The sequence below is a fragment of the Dipteris shenzhenensis genome, chromosome 31, assembly GCF_047967505.1.
Source record: "Dipteris shenzhenensis isolate YYH24624 ecotype China chromosome 31, Dip_SZ_1.0, whole genome shotgun sequence".
Classification (NCBI taxonomy): domain Eukaryota; kingdom Viridiplantae; phylum Streptophyta; class Polypodiopsida; order Gleicheniales; family Dipteridaceae; genus Dipteris; species Dipteris shenzhenensis.
This window is the reverse complement of record NC_141626.1, coordinates 27758185-27783477: the sequence shown is the minus strand read 5'-3', so window position 1 is coordinate 27783477 and position 25293 is coordinate 27758185. Positions and strand designations below refer to the sequence as shown.

General features: G+C 39.9%; 2 protein-coding genes across 4 annotated transcripts in view; both read right to left on the bottom strand.

Moving 5' to 3' along the window:
- The window catches only part of LOC147881288 (RNA-binding protein BRN1-like), a 46438-nt gene extending 41895 nt beyond the window's left edge, over nt 1-4543 (bottom strand). For both annotated transcript variants that reach the window (XR_015544000.1, XM_087402238.1), the window contains exons 1-3: nt 4248-4543; nt 3148-3230; nt 2978-3029 (exon numbers count right to left, since the gene is read on the bottom strand). Coding sequence is in view for 1 of the 2 variants with exons in the window: in XM_087402238.1 (XP_087258364.1) it covers nt 2978-3029; nt 3148-3230; nt 4248-4410 (298 nt within the window). In the remaining variant the exon portion in view is untranslated. The remainder of the gene's footprint in view (nt 1-2977; nt 3030-3147; nt 3231-4247) is intronic.
- A 15812-nt stretch (nt 4544-20355) lies between these two features.
- LOC147881287 (uncharacterized) lies at nt 20356-24080 on the bottom strand. 2 transcript variants are annotated; one of them, XM_087370077.1, is made up of 4 exons: nt 23569-24080; nt 23066-23224; nt 22552-22660; nt 20356-20727 (listed from the first exon to the last, which is right to left on the bottom strand). In XM_087370077.1, the coding sequence occupies exons 1-4, from the start codon at nt 23944-23946 to the stop codon at nt 20552-20554; spliced, it is 822 nt and encodes a 273-aa protein (XP_087226203.1). In that variant the 5' UTR covers nt 23947-24080; the 3' UTR covers nt 20356-20551. The 2 variants fall into 2 exon arrangements, with proteins under 2 accessions (XP_087226203.1, XP_087226204.1); XM_087370078.1 differs by lacking the exon at nt 20356-20727 and adding an exon at nt 20775-22380 and having other exon boundaries at nt 23569-24079.
- Nucleotides 24081-25293: the final 1213 nt, after the last annotated feature.

The window sequence follows — 25293 nt, the reverse complement described above, 5'->3', positions numbered from 1 at the left end:
AATGGATGCTCGAGTATGTGTGGGTATTGTGGATGTGTATGTATGTGTGAGAGCATATGTTTATACCTCGGTCTACACCCACTGCTTGGCGTTGATGACGCCGATGGTGATGTGATATTGTGTTTTTAGAGGATGAGTTTGGGCATGTTCTTGGATTCATCTAGATATGTTCTCCATGGTGACATTTAACGTTTTGCCCAAAGAGTTTACTTTGTAGGGCTGCTACATTCATGCCTAGTTGTTCGAGTGGGTGCCTCTCCATGGTGATTTGCTATTGGTGGAATTCATGCAGAATTGTATGATAATATAGTGACTTTTTGGAGAGTAACGGCCTCCAAGGCCATTGTAGGTGCTTGGGTTGTTGGCCTATGAATTGCCCAATATAGCCACAAAATTTTATTTCGATGATTAGGTGGTCAAAATTCGGGTCTTTATAAGGTCGACTTGGCATTGACTGCTGTATTTTGTCATGACGTTTGAATCTAGAAGCATACTTTGTGAAAGTAGGATTTCAAGGTGACACTAAATCACTTAAATTGAAATTAACTAGCCACAAACTAAAAACCTAGTCACAACAACAGAACATCAAATCATCACACATGGCATGCATAGAATATAGGTTCTAGCAAAAACACGAGAATAAAGAAATAGTGACATCATTTACCTGGCTACAATAGTAATTTAGAGGTTCACATGAAATTGTAAACGTATAACAATTGAATACCTTTTACAATGACTTTTATTTCAATTAAGTGTCCAACAATGAAAATAACTTTTTGGAGCATTGACAAAAAAAATCTGTGTATTTAATAAGGAACCTCAACAATTGTCATGACGTGGAGTTCAATTGAAGAAGCCCTTCCTATGCACAAATTTGGATCATTATTCTAACTAAAATTTTGATGTCTTGATACAATTACGGTTTGAGCTTCTTGTTTATCCTTGGTTTCTGCACTATTGTCATGGCACATGTGATACTTCAGGATGCAACTGTTTTGTGTTCGAGTTCTTTTGCCATTATGACAATTTTCTTTTGTGGTGGAGAGGTGGACATGAGGTGAACAAACATCTCATGCCACACAAACCTTCTTTCCAAGTGAGAAGGAACTCATGACATTTAGTCACATCATAACATTTTTTGGGGAGGGAATCTCCTCAGTATTACCAGCAGGGGATTATAGCCGTCTTAAAGTAAGAGTATGGGACAATAGATTTTGAGACTAGGAAATTCGATGTGAAAAACCTGCTATTTATTTATATAATTTTCTCCCAAAGAAAATAAACTTTCTATTAATGCTTGAAACACCATACAAATCAGCTTCCAAAAGGACAATTTGGTCGGTGTGTGTCAATTACATACATCGACGCTTTTGGTGGGCATGTGTCTTGATTGGTGAAGTTTGACACATGTATATTTACGTATGTATTTACGAATGTACATACCTGTTTACGTACGTGCATGCGTGCATGCGTGTGTGGACATGCATACATACATACATGCTTGCATGCATTCATAAATATGTATACATGTATATATACATATGTATGTATATCTGTACACACAATGCGCGCACGCACAGAGTTTTGGGAAATCCCATCAGCTCCATGTTTGCTCTTCCTAGGTATCCCTTGATTGGAGCTAATCTCTAAGTTAGGCTAGTGGTTCAACCCAACTTAAAATGAATGAGGAAAAAGGGGTGTCCCTTCATGTACTTAGTTAAGGGGTCATGATCTCAGTGAGTGGGAGCAAAGCTGGGTGGGCTAGAAGTTGATGTAAAATGAATGTATTATAGATGTATGGGTTGGAACGAAGCTAGAGTTTTTTGGAACTGACCACATGTATGGTGGTATAGGGAGGACTTGTATGGGCTGAGAAGGAGGATTTTTACGGGCTACAATGCAATAAGTAACAGGAAAGTACCTCTTTGAATTGGGGAAGAAAGCGAGAGGGAGTAAGTCATGGGCTAGACTTACAACAGGTTGCGCAATGACATGAAAAGGTTAATTCCTTATTGAATTCAGCATGGAGCTGTGAGCTCTAGCTGTGAGACTCCAATTTGGCAACGTATTCATCAAGAGTTTAAATGTGGGGCCATGCCTCCTATAGAAACTAGGGCAGGCTGATTTACTTTAGTTATGGGATTGTACCCCAAACTGCCACGTGGCATCAATTTAAAAGCCTAAGCTTCAAAGTACAAAGTATAAAGCTAGTTAAAAGGCTACTAAAGTGCCCCTTTTGATTGAAACTGCACTATGTTGTGTTTTTAGATGATGAGTTTGGCATGTTCCTGGATTCATCAAGCTCTATATATACTACTGTAAGTGTGGCAATAATCTCAACTATGTGACACACAATTTACTAAACTAAGCAAGCAAATGTGCTGCTACAACCATGACAGTGTGCAACTTCGATAGGTTTCCCAAAGGCTACAAGGCACGTGGCATTGGTATGGCATGCTAACTCCAAGCATAGATCCATGGGATCTCCAATAGAGAGGAATATGCTCTCAAGTGCACAAATATAAATGACATACAACGTCTTTCCAATCAACTATCAAACAAGAAGATCCACCCAAGAGTGAAAATACAAGAGCATCACCAATAAAAAACTCACTTGTCATTGGAGAAGTCATTTAAAGCACCTCTAATCACATGACCAACATTACGATACACTATATTCCACATTCCAAAGCCCATAGCATACCCTGGTTAATTCACAATCCTAAAACCCCTCCACCAACAAAAACTTTCTCTTGCTTCCTCATATGATCTTATAAAATGAAAAACTATTATCACAATAGCAAATTCATCATTCCCCCATTCACAAGCATGCGTATACAAATAGACTTGAAAGAGCTACCACCATTAGTTTCTCAATAAAGTTTCTACTCCCAAAAAATTTAATGCTTTGGAACGAGGGAACAACTCTTGAGTTTTCGTTATATATGTAGAAATAAATGCTACAATAGAGAGTTACCAAGTCTTTCAAGTTCACCGTCAGCATACTTAACTTGCAAAGGAGTTGACACCTATAACATACCGATGCCAATAAATTAATATCAAAACAATTGCAACACTAAATAAGATACGTATTTGCTAAGAAATTAGACCTAAAAGAAATACACTATCAAGTGTGAGAAGTCATACTGGAGGCAACTTGCGTTTGTTGTGGAATAATGCAATTGCATTGTCAGCATCCTGCTTTGTTTTGTAGATTAGAAAACAACATCCTACAAGTAACCAACCCAGAAAACCAAGATTACATGGATATAGAGAATAACCCCGTTTAGTCAAACAATTACACAAAGACATACCAAAATGGTCAATGACGAAGAAAGAAAGAGACTAATGAGAGTGAAAAAGATAACGGGTCACTCGTTAGACGGCATGGAATTTATGTACAACTTAATGATATTCTTTTACAAACAATTCTGCCACTAAAACATCAAATTTTACTTTAGTTGTCATAGATAAGGAGGAGTACCTACTATGATATCACTTTGTAAGTCCTAACTGTGGTGATATACAGATAGGCAACGCATTTACACATGCCCACATAATCATCTTCTCAATGGTTGCAGATGTATAAACCTCGTACATGCATGTATGACAGCTCTAGTATACATACGTCCTTGCTCCGGTCTCTTTACTTGGCAATGATCAAAAGCATTCACATCAACAGACATCAACAGAGGCGTTCACACATGATGAAACAGCGGCTTATGAAGATAACATACCCCTAATCAAACACTTCTAAAAGCCCTTTTTTTGGTAAGGGATACCGGCCTAAATGAAAATACAACACCCAATGCATGTGGCTGCCTCTAATAAATACGTTGATACGATCCCACGTATGCCAAGAAAAAAAGAACGTCAATGATGGATAAGCAAAAAAGCGGCCATCTGCAGATCTGCAGATGTAAAATAAGTTGCGCTTAAAACGACAAACCACAAGACGTCGATTTAAGCACATTACACTCAATTAAAACGAAAGAACCACTTCCGACTCTCTAGGACGACAAGCCTGGTAAAATGCTCATCACAGACTGATAAACCGGGGAGGTTAGGTTAAAAAGTCGAGACACAAGACGCGAGGACCACCTAGCCTTGTGGAGAGAAGTTTCACCAGAGTATTTTCAATCTTTCAAAGAAGCGAGTCGGAAGGACGCACGTTCGATTTATGTTTGCGGTGAGGTAAACCAGTTGCTGTGAGTTGTGGAAAAACTAACCGGGGGTAGTAAGCTCACCTCGTGAAGCTTTCGTAGCCTTGTCCTTGATGATACTGATTTCGTGGACATTACCAGCTTCTTGAAAGATGGGGAGGAGTTGCTCCTCGGTCATCTGGCGCGGAATCTGGCCAACGAAAAGCTTAACAGTGTCGAGAGAATCGGCTCCATTTTCGCCATCCATCTGCGAGAAAGCTGTGTGTGGAGCTTTGCAGCAATCCCTAACTCTGCAATGGACTATTTTCTAACTTGAAGAAAGGAAGAAGAGAAGAGGAGGGCCCCTCGTCTTGATGAGCTATAAAGGTTACTTGGCCATTATGTTTGATACAATCACGTTTGATACAATCTTTTTTAGTCACTAAGGTCGAGAGAGTTTTTTTAAGAGCACGTTTGATACAATCTTTTTTAGTGTGGTGGAACGGCTATTTTGCTCCTAGGGAATTATTACCTGCATTTGTGTGTCACGTTGTCTCCCTCTAGATTGTTGAGGGCATTCGCTAGCTTGTCAACGCACATTGTTTAGCCAAGCCAAAGCTTATGTCGATCGCGTGAGCCACGCAATGTACATTTTGAATTTCTTTGGGTTATGCATCGCATTTGTCAAAGGTGCTTTCTTTCAAAGTTGACGTGTGAGCTAACGTGCAATAATCTACTCATAACGCAAGTTGTCATGTTTGCATCACCTTCCGACTCAAATTCCCAACAATGTTTCAATTTTTTACCCTCAAAAAATAGTTCACACCAAGGCAAACGCTAGCTTTATGAGAAGCTGTCTCATCCGCATGAGCCTTACACCCCACTCCAACCAAGGAAAATAATCTAGCATACCCCCCATCAACCATAGTGCATCCATCATATGCACAACAAAGGCCAATAATTTGGTTTTATCTTGTTTAGCAACATGGAACTCTTGTATTAATTTACATCAACACCATGTAGAACTAGTATATCCATATTAAACTCTAGTTAATCCCATGTACGTTTAATCAAGTACAAGGTTATGCCTAGTCTCTAATGCTCACATATATAGATGCTAAGAGAGATTAGTGACTTTCATTCTTGAGACAGGTTTTCTAGATCACATGGTGAGGACCCATGCTCATGAAACATGGATGAGAACCCATGTTCATGGAGCATGGAATGAAATATAAGCAATTGTACTAGCTATATAGGTGCAGTGCTTCGATGCATGTCTTGAGTTGGGCATCAACCTTTTAAGCTTTTAATAAAAATTATTGAAGGAGCCTTCGTGAAATCACCGACACCATGCCACTTGAGAGTTTGATCATGTTTAAATGGACTTAAGGTGAGTTGTCCTTAATGCCAACTAGGCCTAATTGGTAGATCCAATAATACTAAATGGGGTTTCTTGGTTTGATTAGTTTAATTAACCAAGGGTGGTCTAGTTAAGTTAGATTAACCAAATCATGGGCTTGCTAATACTTCTCACAAAAATACATGTATGTAGTCGATACAGCAACATACTTTCTTATATTAATCTATAGATAGTTCTCGCATACTCACATGTACTAAATCAACCCATAAACTAGTAGGATTAATGAAATCATGGGCTTTCATATACTTCACATACTTACACGTACACAGCCAATAGACCGGCAGGATACTTTCTTATATTATTCTTCAAATACTTCTCATAGACTCACAGGTATGCAGCCGATAGACCATCGGGATCTTTATAGGCTAAGGATTAGAGCTATAGGTTGTTTGAGGAAGTAATGGCCACTCGATCGACTATGAGAGAGAAGCTTAGGTGGAAGCTTTAGATATTTCAAGGGAGACCTATAACAAAGTTGGATTAGGATCCGAGGGAGTTGGTCTACCCCATTTTCAGTATTTGGGGAGGAGCTAATATAGGATTCAATAGACAGATATTCACCATATACCCATAGCCGTTCTGTGTTGGCAATCATAGGAGATAACTTAGTAGTTCTTGGCAAGATTTTGGACCCATTTTTGGGGGATCAATAGAGCAAATAAAGTTTCATATTTTTCTTGGCTTATCATTCACAAGGGCATTCCAGTGGACTCATGGTTACAAATGGGTAGACCTTCTCTTTCTGAGGAATCCTAGAAGCATTGCTTGTGGGGCTGTCACGTTGCCAAGGTGTTGTTAGATTGTTCACTTGGCATGGAGAGCAGCTATATGGGGCTAAGGGTATGGTGCCTTTGCTTTATATGAGTCTCAGGTTGATGACCATGCTTTCTTCATATCGCCTAAGACATGGTCCTACAAAGCTTAGCATCATGGATCCATGGGATTTTATTTTTTTTCCTATTCTAGGTGAAGATTCCTTGCCTTCTTCATAGGCTATTTAGGTTGGGAGGTGGTACTCAGTAGAGGCGGATCTCGTGTTCAAGATGTCCTAAGACTTGATAGAATTAAAATATTTGACAATACAAAAGCAACTTAGAAATAGGATTATTATTGAGTATTATATTAAGTAGAAAGATAGGAAAGACAAAGATTCAACTTGGGAGAGTTTCGAACTTGAAGAAAAGCCTCCCCAATTTTCTTACAAGGAGTAAATACATATTAGGGGAAGAATGTTAGATCCCTAACTAACCTCAATTAGCTAGTGACTCACCTATAGGTAAGGGAAATAGTAATGGTGGCATCAATGGGCTAATATGCATATTCATAGCTAGAGTCATATATTTGCATGGAGGTTTAGAAGGGAGTTGTGAAATTTTCTTTATGGTTTGAAACAAGGACCCTAGTTAGCCCTAGTTAGCTAGTGACTCAACTGTCAATGAGGGAGTTGTGAATATCTCTTTATGGTTTGAAATAGGGACCCTATACATGGGATGCAAGGATTCACAAATCACTTTCTTGCATCAAGTGGATTCAAATCCATCACTTTATCTCAAAAAGCCTATTGAAAATATCTTTACATTCTTGTAATACTTTATGCTAATGACTTGATCATCATCATAGGTTCCAATAGACATTTTATTTTAAAGCAAACGGTCAACTCACTTTGGAGTTAAACATGAAGGATATGGGAGAAGTCCATTATTTTCTTGGGATAGAAATATGAAGGGATGATATAGGAATCACACTTTCTTAGGGCAAGTACACATAGGGATGATATACAAATCACACTCTCTTATGGAAAGTACACATAGAGAGTCTTTAAGCAATTTCATCTACATGACTCTTAACTCCTAAGGATGGCAACATCAAATTGCCAACTTTTGATAATTGTCCTGCTTTGGATCCTTATTATTATAGGCAGCTCATTGGTGCTTGATCTACTTGACCATCACCAGGCCAAACATAGCTTACTCATCTGGTGTGCTCAATGAATTTATGTAGAATCCCCAAGAAGACTCACCTTATTGCAGAAAAAGAAGTACTGAGATACTTGGGCAATACATGTGTGGGGGTTAAAGGCCACTGTGCCTTAACCCCGATTATATATAATACTCAAACACATATATATATGGATGACATAGAAGAGTAGGGTGTTCTACACCCACCCAAACTTGTGGCTCTCTTCTAGCTCTCCCTCTCTCTCACCCTCTACTGTTCTGCTTCTGTTGAGAGCACTCTCAACATGGGATTATGGACTGCATTATGTCAAGTCATTTGACTTACACTTTCATGGATATACCAATGTCAATTGATTGTCACTAGGCCAAACATAGCCTACTCATCTGGTGTGCTCAATGAATTTATGTAGAAGCCCAAGAAGACTCACCTTATTACATCAAAAAGAGTACTAATATATTTGGATGGTACATGGTATTATGGATTGCATTACATCAAGTCATTCGACTTACACTTTCATGGACATACCGATGCCCATTGGTCACGTGTTGAAGATGACAAAAGATCCACTAGTGGATATAGATCCAGTCTTAATCCCTATAGCTTTGTCATGGCAAAGCAAGAAGCAACCAATGGTGGCCTTGTCTTCCACCAAAGAAGAGTATAGATTTGTTAAAAATAGAGAATCTTGCTAGAGATCCTACAGTGCTCTATCGTAACAGTATGAGCCACAATCATTTAGCAAAGGATTGGTAGAGAAGAAATCAATTAGTAGAGGACTAGTGTTTCATGCCAGAACAAAACACATTAAAGTTCATTACCACCTCATCTTGAAAAAATGCCATCAAATGTTGTTCATTGTAGACACAAGAATAGGTTTCATATATCTTCACATTGAATTTACCATAACAAGTTCTCACACTTTTGCCAATAGCTTGGTCTTCATAAATACAACTTAAGAGAAGGAAATCAAGGTTAATGTACAAGATCTAAGTTGTACTCATGCTATAAATTTTTGTGGCATAGTCAATATGCTCTTTCGTGCACATATTTTTTTGATATTTTTCTTTTTCAAAAATTTTAATCGCTACTATATACAATAGAAAATCCATGCACCCTGTACTTATGCAATGCAATTCAAGAGGTGGTGTTAATAATAGTATCAATTGCACTATTCCAGAGAGGACTACAAGTGCAAAGGGATAAATCCTAACCTCTTCTTTTTTTTTGGGGGGGGGGGGGGTAAATAGCTAGCTTTTATTACTTAAAAGAAAGTAAAATATGTACCAAATTGTGGTTGGCTACCAGGGGCAAACCTCCCACAGCATTGCCAACCCGACTAACAATAAACCCCCCAAGCCAACTAATAAGACTCTGCTCAAAACTCAGATAAACAAGACTACACTCAGTTCAGACAAACAAGACGCCACAAGAGAGTCTCCCGTACTCTCACAAGCTTGGCCATATCTACCAGAATGGTTCCGGCTAATGCAACCACAACACTCTCCCTAAACCTCAAACCCACACCTTTGCAAAACACCAGCTCATTCCCCACACGGCCAACAAACTTGCAACCCAAACAAAACACTAGCAAGTCGCCAACGTAGAAGGCAAACCTTTGGTATCTCCCAACAGCATTAACCGCCAATTAGACTGGACACAAAAACCATCAAACTAACATTCATGACTGCAACAACAATCCACAACTGGAGTCTTCTCATGATAAGACACGCCCACCCCAAATGCATGATGTCTTCAATCCATCTCCTGCAGACAAGGCAATAAGGATTCACTTTGACCCACTTTCCCATCCTACCTCTCTCAACCAAACACTTGTGCATTACTTTCCAAGCAAGAAATCCAACTTTCCCCATCATTTCTTGAGAGTGCTCTCAACGGAAGCAAGAACGGAAGAAGGAGAGAGAGAAAGAGAGGGAGACAGAGAGCCACACAAGTTTTGGTGGGTGCAGAACCACCCTAATCTTCTTTTTCATTCATTTATATATGTGTTTGAGTATTGTACATAACTGGGGTGAAGGCACAGTGACCTTTAACCCCCACAATCCCTCCTTTCCACAACTCAACAAATCTCTATTTCCACCACCCATTAGAATGCCTCAACTCCATTTCTCATTCAACTTCAAGACCACATACAACTTCACCATAAGATTCCTATATAAATAGCTCTAACTCCATTCATTGCCTCTCTAGGCTATCAAGGCAATACTATTAGTTGGCGGCCCCTCTGGCATACTAATCAGTACCTCATTAAATCTTTTTAGTTTCCCTGTATGACAACTCGTATTGGCCTTTGAGAGACCATGTGGATCTCCAACCAACCATCCTTTGATCCCAAACATGCAACCACAACTTTATCCCTTTCTTGTACATCACCCTCTCACTGTGGACATTCATGCTAGCAAGGGCTTCTCCTTCCAAAGTAATTGTCAATTCCCACTGAACCCCTTCAAAGAGACTTGCATCCCCTAGGCCCCAATTTGTCCTTGCATCTCATTAGTGGACTACATGCCTTCCATGCATCCACTACCCTTGCTACTACTATCAGATCCAAACAAGTGATCTTCAATGGATCCAGGTGTAGAGCTTATCATACCACGCCATATCTTTCCAATAGCCCACACCCCTTCCTTTTCCTCTCACAATAAACCACTTGCAATGCTGAAACCATGAGGCATTTCACTCAAACATCCTTAGCAACAACCACTTCCCAATCAAGTAATATTCTTCAAATCCACATCCGGGACTCTCAATACCCCCAACACCCTTTGGAGCTTTCATGTCATCCCACGAGACATAATGCCATTTTCATTTCCCCCTCTCTTTAGCCCACATGAATGCTCTCAATAGTTTTTCTACCTCATGCCTATCTAAGGGGTGGTCCGATCACTTTGGGAGGTGTTACTGAAGGCCTAAGGCCACTAATGTGAGAAGCAAGGACTGGGCGCTGTGTGGATCTATGACACTACACAACACTATGCAAGGATCGTGTGTGATGATACAGGGGTACTAGGGAGTGCTATGAATTGGAATAGAAAGAACAAGCTCTAACACTAGTTTGGTAGCATAACAAGACATAAAAGTGTCCTTTTGAGGTTTTGGCAAAAAGATCACAACTTGTTGTAGATGAGTTTTTTGGTGATTTCCTCTCTTGAGCTTAAGGTAGACTCATAGGATTATTATCTAAAAATATAAGGAGCATTAAAAACTATTACATGTGATTACAAAATGCTCACAAATTAATGGTAACACAGTCTTTGATCCAAACAGTACTTAGATTTGAAACTTTATCTAGTATGCTTGAAAATAAAATTGATTTCAAGGAGCTAGCATTTTTTACAAAGTGTATCAAACACTTAAGAGTGACAAAATTTGTTTAAAAATCATTTTGGCAAGATTAATTTATCAATTAACAAGAGTAGTTAGCCTAGCAGATTTCATTATAAGTCAAATTTCATAAATAAACATCTCTATATACTACACATAATAGCCACAAAGCATCATATTTTAACTTATAATGGGAGTCTCGACTTTGACACGTAAAACCAAATTAGGCATGGCAATGTCATTTATTGTAGCAAAACAAATGCAAGCTCTAGTGGCTCTAGTGGTATCCTTGGCTTAGACAGGTCAGAAATGTCTTTAATCTCACAGCTTGGAGTTTCTAGTGGGTAAAAATTGAAAGGAACATGTGTGAAAAGTATGCATGGGATGTTCGTTTGCATGCCTAAGTGCTTTTGTGTGATTCATGATGTACCACTATCTGTGGGTCATGAGGGATGGCCATATGAAAGTGGGTAGTATATCGAGAGGAACATATATGGATCTTGCAAGACAGCCATATGAAAAAAAGAAGGTACACATTGGCTGTATGTTTGCATGCATCGAGTGCTGGCATATGCTGTTGATGTACCTCGTGCTCTAGGTCTTACAAGATGTCCATGAGAGGATAAATCATCTATGTGGGTCCTATGAGATGGCCATACATAGCATCTTGTTTTTCAGAGCATGTATGTCTGTCGTTTGTGGAATGATGCCTGGTTGTGTCTTGACTGTTATCTGTTCACTGTCCTTTGGGGATCTCAAAGGCCAATTATAGTGGTTCCATTGTTGGGATATCATCAACTTTCTCAAGGAGGTGAGATCTGTGGTGGTTTTGGATGACGTTGGAATTAGGGATATCACCATCTCTCTCCAAGATGTGAGGCATGTTATTGCTAAGAGAATTCAGCCGATAAGTTTTACAGGAGTGAAAGCATAGGATGTGCCTAAGTATATGCCTCATGAGGAATAGCCAGAGACAAAGGAACATGATGCGATCAATTTGAGCCAACTTTGGTTGGGGCTCATTTAGGCTCAACAGAGCGTGTCTAGAGGATTGCTTGAGGCTCAAGAGGGGGGTAGCACCTCCTCTCCCTTGGTTCACACTGCTCCTGATATCTAGAGGTCGCTTGGTGACACAATGGTCTCAGTCGAAAGGTACCGCTTGTTGACGGTATATCTACCGTGCGGGACTTCTAGATTCGTGTACTAGTCACTGTCAGACTATCCATACATGGTATATGAGTTGGTTAGCTGTAGCTCTATCAAATCATATATTGCATGTATATCTTGTTTATCTTGTATCTTGAATATACAGGTACATGTAAGAAAATGACAGAGTCTACTAAATCTGTTGAGATGGTTTTGTGGTTGGATATGGTTTGCTATCCATGGATGTGCAAATGATATACAACTACAACACTAGTCTTGTTGTGCATGTGACACATTTGTGTAATGGTAGTATATGCCACTCTTACATGACTGTTTAGTAGAGGGAGTATCCCTAAATCTAAGCTAGGATACCGTATTGCAAGCACTGCATCTTTACTTCTTTTCTAAATCTCCATTAAGAAATTGTGATTTGACATCCATTTGATAACATATGGATGTGTAAAGTGCACGCAATTGACTACAATGATCTAGATCATCCTTAGAGGAGAGAACTCCAAAGTAGCCAATCGAATCCATGTTCAAAAATTTTCAAATAGGTCCTACTCGGAGTCAGTCCCTACGTTCACATGCAGTTTCACATCATTACATTTCTTGAAACTTGACCACCATTAGTTCAGTGAGGAGACTTCAGAGTTTTTGAGAGGCATTGGCTGATTGATAGTAGCGGCAAGATTGCACATGATTTGATTTTACACACACATGCCATCATTGTAAATCCTATCCGCTATTTTTTTAGCATTGTGCACTTTATTCATGCCTTGTAAAGTCTCTTGGCTATTCCCGGCATCATTTGCCAATAGCGTTATAATAGACCGGATTACATATTACAGTTCTTCTTCACCGATGGTTCAAATTGCAGTTGATTCAAACAATGATTTTCATAGGCACTTCGAGTAGTATCTTGCACCATGTCTATGACTAGCAATCTCAATTTGGAGGCATCTGCTAAGTTAGACAACTCAAACTACGGCACTTCAAAATACCAAATGGAGACAATTCTTGTACTTCAAGACAAATGCGAGTATGTTGATGGGTCTACACCTAAACCATCGGATGATCCAACATTTACTCCCACTGTTGCCACAGCGCAAGTAGTAGGATCTACACCTACACCAATAGTGTCCGCACCTGTAGTAGATCCTGCCATTGCTAGAGCATGGGTAGAATGGGACAAGAAATATAAATATGCATATCATTTGATCAAGCTGAATGTGCAAGATGTCATGCTTGGACAACTTAGCATAGTCAAGACATCAAAAGAAGCATGGGATATGTTCATAGCTCTTTACGAGTGTAAAAATTCTTTTAGGATTCTCACATTGAGAAACTAGATCAACTAGAGTTTCCTCAACAGCAATGAAACTGGTCATGCTTTCGTACTCAGAATCAAGGATTGCAACAATCAACTCATAGCAACAAGAGAGACACATGAATCCCGTAGAAATGGTTCAAGTCATCCTGAATCGACTAGGAGAGGAATACGAGAATCTAGTTCAGAGTGTTGCCATTCAACAGCAAATCCCAACACTGGAAGAGCTACAATCAATGTTATTTGGTGAAGAACTCGGGACTCATCCATTCATGCATGCAAAGGTCATTTTAATGATCAAGCATTCATTGCTTCAGATAAAGGTAGAGATAGAGACAGAGGCTAAGGTTGAGCATTTTAGCAAAGTGGTCAGCAACAACAAAGTCATCATCAAAGCCAGCATCATCCTCAGCAGCATCAACATCAGCAACACCAAGAGGAAATCATTCCAATAGAGGAAGATTTCAAGGACAAGAGAATGCATCCACCAACGTGTCAAACATTTAGTGCAACTACTGTCATAAGTTTGGACACTATGAAAGAGATTGCCACAAGAAGCAATATGACCAAGGAGGTCAATCTAGTAGTAATTGAGGGAATTTTCGAGGAAGAGGAAATCATTGCAGTGGACATTTAAGTCACATTCATTATGCCAATGTATCTCAGAATATGTTTCTTGCAAATAGGATATGCATAAGACTAAATGCTTAGATAAGCTTTTTGTTTTTTGTGACCAAGTTACCTGGAGCAAGAATGATCAACAAGCATTTGAAGAAAGTGGCAATAGTTTTTTAGACATCCACATCGCATACCATGGATATTTCTTAACAAAGGAGACATCAACAAACTAACATTTTAGCGTGCTGTCTTTGGCTAAGATCCAGAACCCACCCAAGTACTATCAATGAATGCCAATGGCCCATGGCATAGCCCTGCTCATGGCTAAATATAGCTTGAGTAACTTTTTTTCTAATCTAGATGGCATTTCTATTACCCCTAGGGCCCTTCGTCTTAGGTTGATAGCCTCACCTTGTAAGAAGCTCTTTCTTCACATGGTGTACGTAACATATGTAGAAGTTAATTTGGCATTTCGTACATATATACTACTAGAATTTAGTTTGGTATTTTAAAATTTCTAAACAATACTAACACTCTCTAATGCCATTATTAGTAATCCCAAGGAGGATGTGTAGCTTAGACTGAGTCATTTATAGATTTTAGCTCAACTTAAGGTAAGAACACTCATTTTCATGCCACCTTACTCATACCACTACACACACGAGTGTGCTAAGGTGGTTGAAGATGACCATAACTAAAATGGGGCATTTTCAAGCAAAGTGATGCCATTTGGGCTGAAGAATGCACCAACAACATTTTAGCACTTCATGGTGGAAATCTTCCAAGAGCTCGTGGTGGATTTTTATGTTTTACTTTATTTCATCTCTTGCTGTTTGCACAATGTACATACGTTGTCAAACTGTCTTTGTACCACATATTTTTGGGGATTGTGCCTCTATGTTTGTGTGCATGATCCGATGCTAATCAAATGTTGTATTGTGCTTCTTTTGTTTAATTCTTTTCACAGTAATAGGGTCTTTGTTGTGTTAATCTCAAGCCGAATGTTGTAAGAACGAGGCATCCCCCAATGAGCAATTGTGCTTTGAAGTATAACTATAATGTGGTAACTGTTACTCGTCGCTAGTCAGTTACGACATGAACTTAGGTACACTTCTTTCTTAGTGCTAACAAAACTATTCTCTTTAATAGACCTTCCTAGAGATGCCTCGATCACCTCCTTGAACCATCATCTCCCCACGAATTGCCATGGTGTGGACTTCAATCCTCAAAACTCTCTCTGATTCTCCAATCGGTGCTCACAAGCCACACTTCCCTTCATAAGGTAGACGTCAGTGGTGGTTACCTAACAAAGCCAAACACAACCAAATTAACCTTGCTAATGATAAACATCCCATACTCATATCATAAAGCAAAATGGAAGCCTCTATCTCTCTATTTGCAAGATCTAGCATAAACTAACCAATATTGTCCTAAGGACAATCCATAGGGAAGGCATACCTCCTAACTAGTATCCTAGATTAGGGTGATTCAAGAACCAAAATTGCTTTGATTAGTGTCCTATACAACCCTAGAGCACCCAATCCACCAATCGACTACAGGACAATCAAAAATTGTGAAGCCCATGATTATCAATATTGGCATTAAGCTCTTGATGTGAATAATCATGCTCTATTAGTCATTGCATAATATGTAGAGCTAGCCATAGGCTAGAAACACACCACAATCCCAATGAAACAACTCGTAGTCATCATCATAGCAAATGGAACATTTAGACGAGCCGAGATCCTTGAATATATCATTTACATGATAATTAATTAATTGAACTATAAGGTAGCACAACCATCAATCCTCTTCATCTCAATACACATAATCCAATAATGAAATTACACATCATACATAATAAAAGATACAAACATAGACATTAGATGGAGCTGTGCGTGGAAGATGAGCACGTATGTTGATAACTTCTCACAAGTGAATGCAATAACGTTTATAATCTATTTTAGGTGGATTGGGTTCCTGATGAGGATAAATCCCTATGCAAACCATCCAAACCACGTCAAACTTAGGCACACCTCTCAAAGTCATTCCCTTACTCGTCAACATTTTCTTTACACCATAACTCCCTGAAGTCCACTCTAGGAAATCAATATCCTTGTTTGATCATTGGTAAAACATACATAAGCATCCATCTATGTAATCCACAAAACATGTTCCATGTTCAATAAAAACCTATAATGCATATTGTCTGTGCTGGCATCCATGCAAAATCCATAATATAGGCAACAAATCGAAGTGAGTGCAAGTGATACTACTACTAATTCTAGCTTGGTGGATGCACAAATTTTCTACTTTCCTCTATGTAGAGCTTAGGACCTTATGAGGATAAATCCCATCAAACATATTGTACTTGCAAAAACATATTCTACTCGTAAGATAATTTCTCTCTAGATTATTAACCATCACTGGCAAAATGCAAACACTTTTTTAGCATTCAATGGAAACCTTATGCTAATTAATAACCCATAAAGAAATTCCCAATGAATAGGTGCCGTAGTGTCCAAATACAATCAAATGAATCCCATATGGGATGGCACTAATGCAGATGGATGAACACAATCCACAATGCTGTGATATACATAAGCATAGGACATGTGCTTAATGCAGTAAGGGTCCCTTCTCATGAATGCACACAACTATGGTAGCCTCGTTCATGTGGAATTGGGACCTTCATGGGCTATGAAACCCACAAAATACATGCATACAAATGACCTAAGCAGGGATGTTTTTATCAAAGCTATGCTTATATATTAACATAAAATCTTGGCGAAAGTTTTCAATTCCGTCTTTTTATTCACAATACTAGTAGAACATAATACTTTTTTACATATGTTATTTTGAATTTAGAAGGGAAAAATGTAAATCTTGGCGAAACTTTTTTGCATTAAAGTTTCAAATCCTCACAAATGTTTCAAACATTTATTTTTATTGAAATTTGGAGCCAATATAAAATCTTATAACAGAACTAACTTGAAAAAATCATCCATGGACCTAAGCCTCTTATCATCTCTTTAACCCTCAGTTGCAATTGAGAGCTCCAGTTTAGGACATTCATTACCCACTCACTTGTCTCTCGACTTCAATCAACATTGGCAACCCCCAATCAAATAAACCCATGGATATTGATGCCATAGAAACACACCAATACACATATGACAAATGCCTTCAACATATTTATTCATCTTTGCTAAAATCCAAACTAGAGATAGGATGATGAGTCGGTACCATCGCACAATTCACATATTCTATTTTTATCAAGGTTAAGTACAACTCAGAATGACGAAAGTACACCTTGATCTTCGATAGTAATGTTTATTCTCTCTACACATAACATGTGTTTATGCCAAGGTACTACTTGCTTTCTTACCTAGAGGATACCAAGGATGGTTGAGTATATATCTTTCCTGTAATCACACCACTTGCAAAATTTCCCAATAGACTCTACGAGAGAGGGGTAACAAACCACCTATAATCATACCTATGTTTTGAATCCAAATGAGTTAGACAGTAATAAAAATAGGCACATATCACAAAATACTTTACAAAAACCATAAAATCCACACTTTGAGCACACACACACATGATCTCTAGAATGATCGATACTTAGTAGTAGCCCAATAGTTAAAAGGTGATCAACCAAGCTCAAACCTAGTTTTCCCTCAAAGAAACTACTAGTCAAGAAGTGTCTAGCCAACTTGAATCTTTGGTCATTGACTTACCAATCCTGTTAAATACTAACATAAGTGTATTATTATTGATGACTAGTTGGGTCACCTATGTAGCCTCAATAAACATGGCCTTAGTCATCATCCACAAGGTATTCATGCCTCCATAGGCAAGGTATCAATTTATCCATCCCCTTATGAGTATTTACTAATCAAAAGGATTATTCATCTTATATTCTAAATATTTTGAGATTCCTTTAAATAGTTGTGGTTTTCATAGGGTTATACACAAGTCCCAATGGCATATGGCCATATAGAGATGCAACACATCTTTACACACATATATAATTGCTAACACTTACCAAGTTTTTCACTCTTCATGAGACTCGAAGACAAAACTTGTTAAGAGAAATAATGTTATATATTCCAAATTACAAGGACAAGCCTCAACATGAACATTTATCCAATCCTTCTAGACGCAAATGGAATTTATCTTAAGGGTTTCATTCGTATCCAAAGACTTTAACATTCAATAGACAAACTAACTCAATTTTTTATTGAGTGATTGTATCATCCAAACCCATAAATTGACAAAACCATCTCAACAGATTTAGCAGACTCTGTCATTTTCTTACATGTACCTGTATATTCAAGATACAAGATAAACAAGATATACATGCAATATATGATTTGATAGAGCTACAGCTAACCAACTCATATACCGTGTACGGATAGTCTGACAGTGACTAGTACACGAATTTAGAAGTCCCGCACAACAGATATACCGTCAACAAGCGGTACCTCGACTGAGACCATTGTGTCACCAAGCGACCTCTAGATATCAGGAGCAGTGTGAACCAAGGGAGAGGAGGTGCTTCCCCCCTCTTGAGCCTCAAGCAATCCTCTAGACACGCTCTGTTGAGCCTAAATGAGCCCCAACCAAAGTTGGCTCAAATTGATCGCATCATGTTCCTTTGTCTCTGGCTATTCCTCATGAGGCATATACTTAGGCACATCCTGTGCTTTCACTGCTGTAAAACTTATTGGCTGAATTCTCTTAGCAATAACATGCCTCACCTCTTGGAGAGAGATGGTGATATCCCTAATTCCAACGTCATCCAAAACAACCACAGATCTCACCTCCTTGAGAAAGTTGATGATATCCCAACAATGGAACCACTATAATTGGCCTTTGAGATCCCCAAAGGACACTGAACAGATAACATCCAACAAATACTCAATTTATGCTATGAGATTGTCAATTTATACTCAATTCTAGCACAACTCTCCACATATGAGATTCCAAGCATCTATAATACTCTTGTTCAGACCTTACCATATATTCATTCAAGGCTCTTGGGGATAGAAATTGATTCTCATGTGGCCAAAATTGACTCCTACACTCAATCTCCGCCAACTGCCCCCCTCCTCCCCCCCCCCCAAAAAAAAAACAGTGTGTGTGTGCATTCATGTTCTCAAGTGGTGATATCTCAATGTAGTTGCTTTAAACACCAAGGGTCCGCTTGGCTTTTATTAGTTACCATAAAGACCTAAATGTCTTCATGGTCAATTTATACTAAAAATGATACATCTAGAGAAGGTTCACAAAGTCTTCAAAGCTCTCTAACTCATTTGATTGAACTAAATTGCATGCACTACCACAACCTTGTGACCTCACCTCCATTCAAATCAATTTGATAATACACAACATTAAGAGAATCATAAAGCAACACCATAAAGCAACACCATAGGGACATCACTTGCCCCTTGAGGAGCCAAGAACAAGAAAACTTACAAATACTTCACTAAAAGTTTTATGTCATATAGGTTAGGCATTGAATTCCAATTAAGGTTAATCTCTTTGAAAATCAGCATGAAGCCAAACACAATCCAAATCAAAATTTCTACTTATGAAAGCTTTTATGTTCAAGGTGGTGCTATGCATACTACATGAGTGAAGGGATGTATAAGGCCCATTGGCTTTACAAATTATTATTTTTCCCCCAAAAAAGAGAGGAAGGGAAGTGAGCACAAGAGGGGGGGGAGAGAAAATATATTAGTACTCTAGTGGATAGGATGAAATGATCAATCACCACCAACAATCGAGCACATCCTACCATAGTTGACTATTGATGTACATACATCATATAAATAATTGTAAACCAATTAAAGCAATGATTCACAACTTGGGGTCTATATTCTACAATCTATGGGGCTATGTGTACCATTGGAGTGACTACAACTTGGAAGAGATGAATCGGAGATTGTGTGGATGAAGGGGCAGCAACCAGCTTTGACATAGGATGAGAAGGGAGGAGGTGGTAGGTATGCAAAAATAAGTGCCAGTCAATTTACAAAGCAACCACCCCCTCCCTCTGCCGAAAAAGAAAAAACAAAAAGCAAAAAGCAAAAAATTTACTTTTTGCTTGTACACATACCATACTGTGCTGTACTCTAAAAACTTATTGTATCATATGCGTACCAAAACCACCTTGTTTATGGTACAAAGTAACAGGAATATAACAATGTTATTTAATGAAACATTTGCATTTAACTAATAGCAACTACTGAAATTACAAAAATATGGAATCATACAACCTAGTAACAAAAGCATTATTAGAAGAAGGAAATAGTTAAGGTCACATTAGATGGCCTTTGCTCGGTCTATGTGCATGTATACCTAATAAATATCTCTTATTGAGAACTATTGATGTAAAAATACTATCCAAGTAGAGCCAATTTCATAAATGACTTCAGAGTCTCCTCGTATTCAAAATTCTATGAAGGTATCACATCTCAGCATAATAATAATGAAAATAATGAATTTCACTGAAAATTATAAATCACAATAAAATTTTGGGGAAAAAATGACATAAATTGCCACATCTAGATGAATAAAGTTTCTTAATCAACTGAAAAATATGCCCGATTCATCCCCAGATTCTGTAATTTCTTCAAATTTTCCGGCTTCCAATGGAATTGAGAAATTATAGACAGACCGTTGTGCATGGGCAACTGCACAGTATTTCACTTGGTAGACGGATGTCGAGCGGAAATTACAAACAAAAACTCCTATTCCTTCACCTGTTCAAACCAAGGATTGCACTAAAACAAGTGAGATACACATTACGGCTCAAACAATATCCTAGGAATCTTTGACAAAAAGGATATCAAACACCATCAAATCCCGACAATCCAAGACGATTTACAGCGATACTAATAAGACATTAGCAACATTGCATCGAGAACGCCAGGGCAAGCAGGTTTCCACCACAGCTACAAAGATAAGGCAAGACAACAGAGGATACATTGTTGCTTTGTGGATCTTTGTAGGACAAAGGAGGCGATTGGTTTAGTGGTCCATTGTCAAGTAAAGAAAATGAAAATTGTCACTTTCCAGTTTGCGTTTCCACTAAATCCTTGAAATTCTTGAAGGCATTCAATTTCTGCCAACCAACACCTGATCCAGTAGGGTCGTCTCCTGCCAACGGTGATAGACTCGTCAACTTCATCTTGGGCTATATGAGACTCCTTCACGCACATGCTTTGGCCCTTTGCTGGGCACATCACTTTGCCAGCACCCTGGTGCTTTTGCGCCACCCAGATCTGTCTTCTCTCAACTCCAGATCCAGATCATAAGGCTGCTTTATCTGCGGCAGCCCACATGGCTGCTCATGCAGTGCATGCCTCTGCTCCCCATACTGCGTATGTGGCAGATACATGCTGCTCACATGGCAGTCTCTAGTGCATGCCCGTGTGCCCATGTGAAAAATTTATGTTGTGGGCCCACAATAGAACCTCGCACCACCACACGAGAGGTTCCATCTGCTCCTATTCAAAAGCTCTCAAGAACATGCCGAAAGCATTGTCGTATTCAAGTCCAACTCCCACACCTCTTTTTTACCTCCACGTAACGCTCCACATCATCCTTCAACAACTGGATCATCACAGCACTAAATGGAATCCGCGCTCCAATCCACATCACAAACCTATCAGAGTCTTCAAGATACCCAACAACCATCAGCAGGTCCATCCAGTCGTCCCCCCCAGATGCCTGGAACACACCAAACCTTGCAAAGCATCAAGCATCATGGATTTTGTCTCGAGTCGTTCAGCATCCAGCAAAATCCACAACCTTGAGTGTCGAAACTCATACTATGAAATCTATCATTTATGCGGCTGCTCCACATACATTTCCACAAACTAGCTTCCTTCCAAAGACCTTGAACTCCTCCCAACCATCTCTGGAACCATGCTCATATTGAGCTCCACTCAAGTCTAACTCTTGAGTTCACCAAGGTCACCTGTAATCCGTCTGCAGCCCATGCATCTGCTCCCCACACTGCCCATGTGGTGGATTTACATGCTGCTGCTGTTCATGCTGCCCATGTGGCATCCTCCATGCTGCCCACATGGCAGTCTATTGCATCCTCATCTGCTCAACTGAGACTTCTATGTTGAGCCCACATCCCATACCTAAGCGTCCAACACAAGTGTCAAGCTCCTAGGTCCTCATATGAGAGCTCACAGCTGGGGCATTGACCAACAAGGAAGCTTTGATTTAGTTGACATAATTGGCATAGCTGATACACATGACAAGGACACTCTTTGCTTAGCACCATATAGCTTGCACGCCTCTAGTTGCCTCTGCTTAGGCCACAAGCTGCTTTTAAGTATCGTTCTTGATATTTAGCTAAGAATCAAGGCATATGCATCGGTCAAGGCACCATTCCCATGCTGTATGATCCAGGATTTGATGATAAATAAATATGATAAATTCAAAATAATTGTCAGATTTGTGTTCAATTCATATCGAGAAAGTCTATACGACATTGTAAAACAGCACATAGATTAAACTCATACAGTGAATGCTTGGAAATAGAATAAAGCTTGTAAGGTTCTACGAACCATGTGTAACACAAAGTACATTTTCTTTTGGGAACATATCAGCAGCAGCCTGGAACGTCTCCTGGTATCTCTGATATGCAGCATCGAGTGTCTCTGGCCAGTCAGGCAGCTGCACGTCAATTTGAAAGTATATCAGACAAAGTACATAGAAAAATACAACCATCAGCTACAAAAAACTTGTCCCCAAAAGGAAGTTTTTTTTTTTCCAAAGAATGTCCCCAACAGGACCAAACGATTCTTGATCACGGTGTCTCACGAAGCACACTACTCATGTTGCAAGCGATGAGTGACGCATGATGGAGTCTAGCACAAGCGCCTTTAAATATCTTTGGGGGGCAGGGGGGGGGCCTCATGTCCTTCGTTCTAGTGATTCCTCTCTTCAAAAACAGACCAAAAAGATCTAGCTGCTTTATTACATTCTATAACGATTTTATCATGTGAAAATAATTATAGAAGTCACAATTTAAACTTAACTTATAAACGTTTAAAACGCGAAAGCTGCATGGAAAATCACCTTTGTCTTAATTTGTTCAACAGAATGATCGACGGTGCCCGCAGGTAAGAGCGCCTCCAATTCCCTCCAATCAAGCGTCAAAGGCCCCTCCGGCAGATTAGTTAAGACCCTGATTGCTAAAGTGTTCATTACTTCACATAAACCATACTCAAGTGAAACCTGTCAAATTCCAGCAACATATTAGTAAGTTCCCAACACCTTATTCTTTTGAAGTATAAGGCATCCAGCCAAAGATAAAAAACGCGGGCACACCAGAACGGGAGCCGATGGTGAATCGAAAGGACAGCGGCCAGACCAGTTGCCTAACTACGTTTTTTGAAAGGGAACCCAAGATTTAGCCAGGAAGCTGAAGATAATCTTCTCGATTGACATCCAAGCGATCGATCCTATAAACGGAGGCAATCTAGAGTGCCTATTCAGTACTAAGTGGGATCAAATGCTGCGGACAAATTTCCGTTGACCCTTCATAGAGCCCGGAAAAAGTGAGTTATGGACCAGCTCACCTTGACTTTGGAGGGATCGATGGGGACGTCCTTGCAACTACGAGTGGGCTCGGCGGAGGGATCGAGGGCACAGAGAGCGGTGATGACCTCTGCAGCGGTCTGGACGCAGCGAAGGAAGGGGGAACAGAACAGGCGAGTGATGTGCCAGCCTTGGCGTCGGAGTTTTCTGCCAGAGTCGCGAGCGCGCCATCGACCGAGGTCAGTGAGGGGGGGATCCCAAGGGCGGGGAGCGGAGGAGATCCAGGAAGGATCAGCGTCATCGAGGCGATCGCCATGTCTGATGGCGAAGAGGTGCTGCAAGCGAGGGGCTACATCATCATCATCATCATCTTCTTCTTCTTCTTCTCGTTGTTGTTGTTCGAGCTCTGCGTCCGCCATAGCCTTAGCTGTTTTTTGTGTCCCTTACAAGAATTAAAGAATAGAAGCCCTTTGTGTTTGTACACACACTCGGTGTAGCACAAGTCTATAGATTTGGCCAGGGCCGCAACACTTTGCACCACAAGTCTATGGATTTGGCCACGGCGGCAACACTTTGTGTTTATACACACACTACTCGGTGTAAGCACAAGTCTATGGATTTGTCCAGGGCGGCAACACCTTGTGTTTATACACACATTGGGTGTAGCACAAGTCTGGGGATTTGGCCAGGGCAGCAACACTTTGTGTTTATACACACAAGTCTATGGATTTGGCCCGGGCGGCAACACTTTGTGTTTTTACACACACTGGGTGTAGCACAAGTCTATGGATTTGGCCAGGGCGGCAACACTATGTTTACAGTGAAGGCAATTAACCTTGCTGCTGCTGCTGTTGTTGGAGTTCTATGTATGCCATAGCTGCAACTTTTGTTTGTGTTGATCTACAAGAAGTGGGCTACACACTCTGCCAAGAGGCCGCACAAAACTTTTGTGTTTACACACTCCTCCTCTGTCCTCAAGATACTCGAGTCTGATGATGATTAGTCCCTCCCTTGATACTCTCGAAATGGTCACGATATAATTGATTCAATGCCCTCCTCGCCCTCTTTTCCATACGGAACTTCCCAGCCCCGTTCCCCATTTGCCACCTTCCCACCAATCGTTTGTACTGAGCATTGAATGCATTTCCCCAAAAGCTGTAGCTATTTGGAGCGCCATCTATTTGTGTGCTCACTAAAAATGTGTCTGCCACCCAATGTGTAAAGGGGTGGCGGGCCAAACATTGAAATCCTTTTGCCATCAAAGTGAGCATAGCTTGGGCATGCAGTGGTGTAACCACCCTTAGAGGACTACGCAACTACTAATGGCAAATTAGATGGGTGGAACAATCATGTCCCCACATGTTTCTAGCACCTACTCAGCGTCACTTTGTCATCAGGTATAGTCGGTGGCAGAGAGAGGACAAGGGAGGAGGAGGGGAGGAGGAGGGAGGAGGTGAGGGGTTGCAAGGTTGGAGGAGAGGGGAGGAGGAGTTGCAAGGTTAGGACATGCTTTTGGACGTGGAGTGCAAGGAAGCATGGATACTTGGAGACAATTGCTTGGAATACCAAAGTAGAACTCAACACAATGCCCTAAAGAGTTTGGGCTTCATTCCATTATGGGTTATTTATACAAATTGGAGAGCTTCTCTCTCTGCATGTAGGAATTCTAAGACATTCTCTCTCTACATATAGAACTTGCATCTAGGATGCGCATATAGAAGTTGCATGTTGCATGTAGAACATGCATGTAAGAGTTGCATGTACAA

Bases quoted from the DNA above. Each gene is read 5' to 3' on its own strand.
- LOC147881287 (XM_087370077.1), bottom strand. From the start codon at position 23,946: ATGGCGGACGCAGAGCTCGAACAACAACAACGAGAAGAAGAAGAAGAA. The intron at 23,225-23,568 runs GTGAGCTGGTCC...GGAATTTGACAG, and splicing joins TCGATCCCTCCAAAGTCAAG to GTTTCACTTGAGTATGGTTT. The intron at 22,661-23,065 runs GTGATTTTCCAT...ATTGACGTGCAG, and splicing joins TTGAACAAATTAAGACAAAG to CTGCCTGACTGGCCAGAGAC.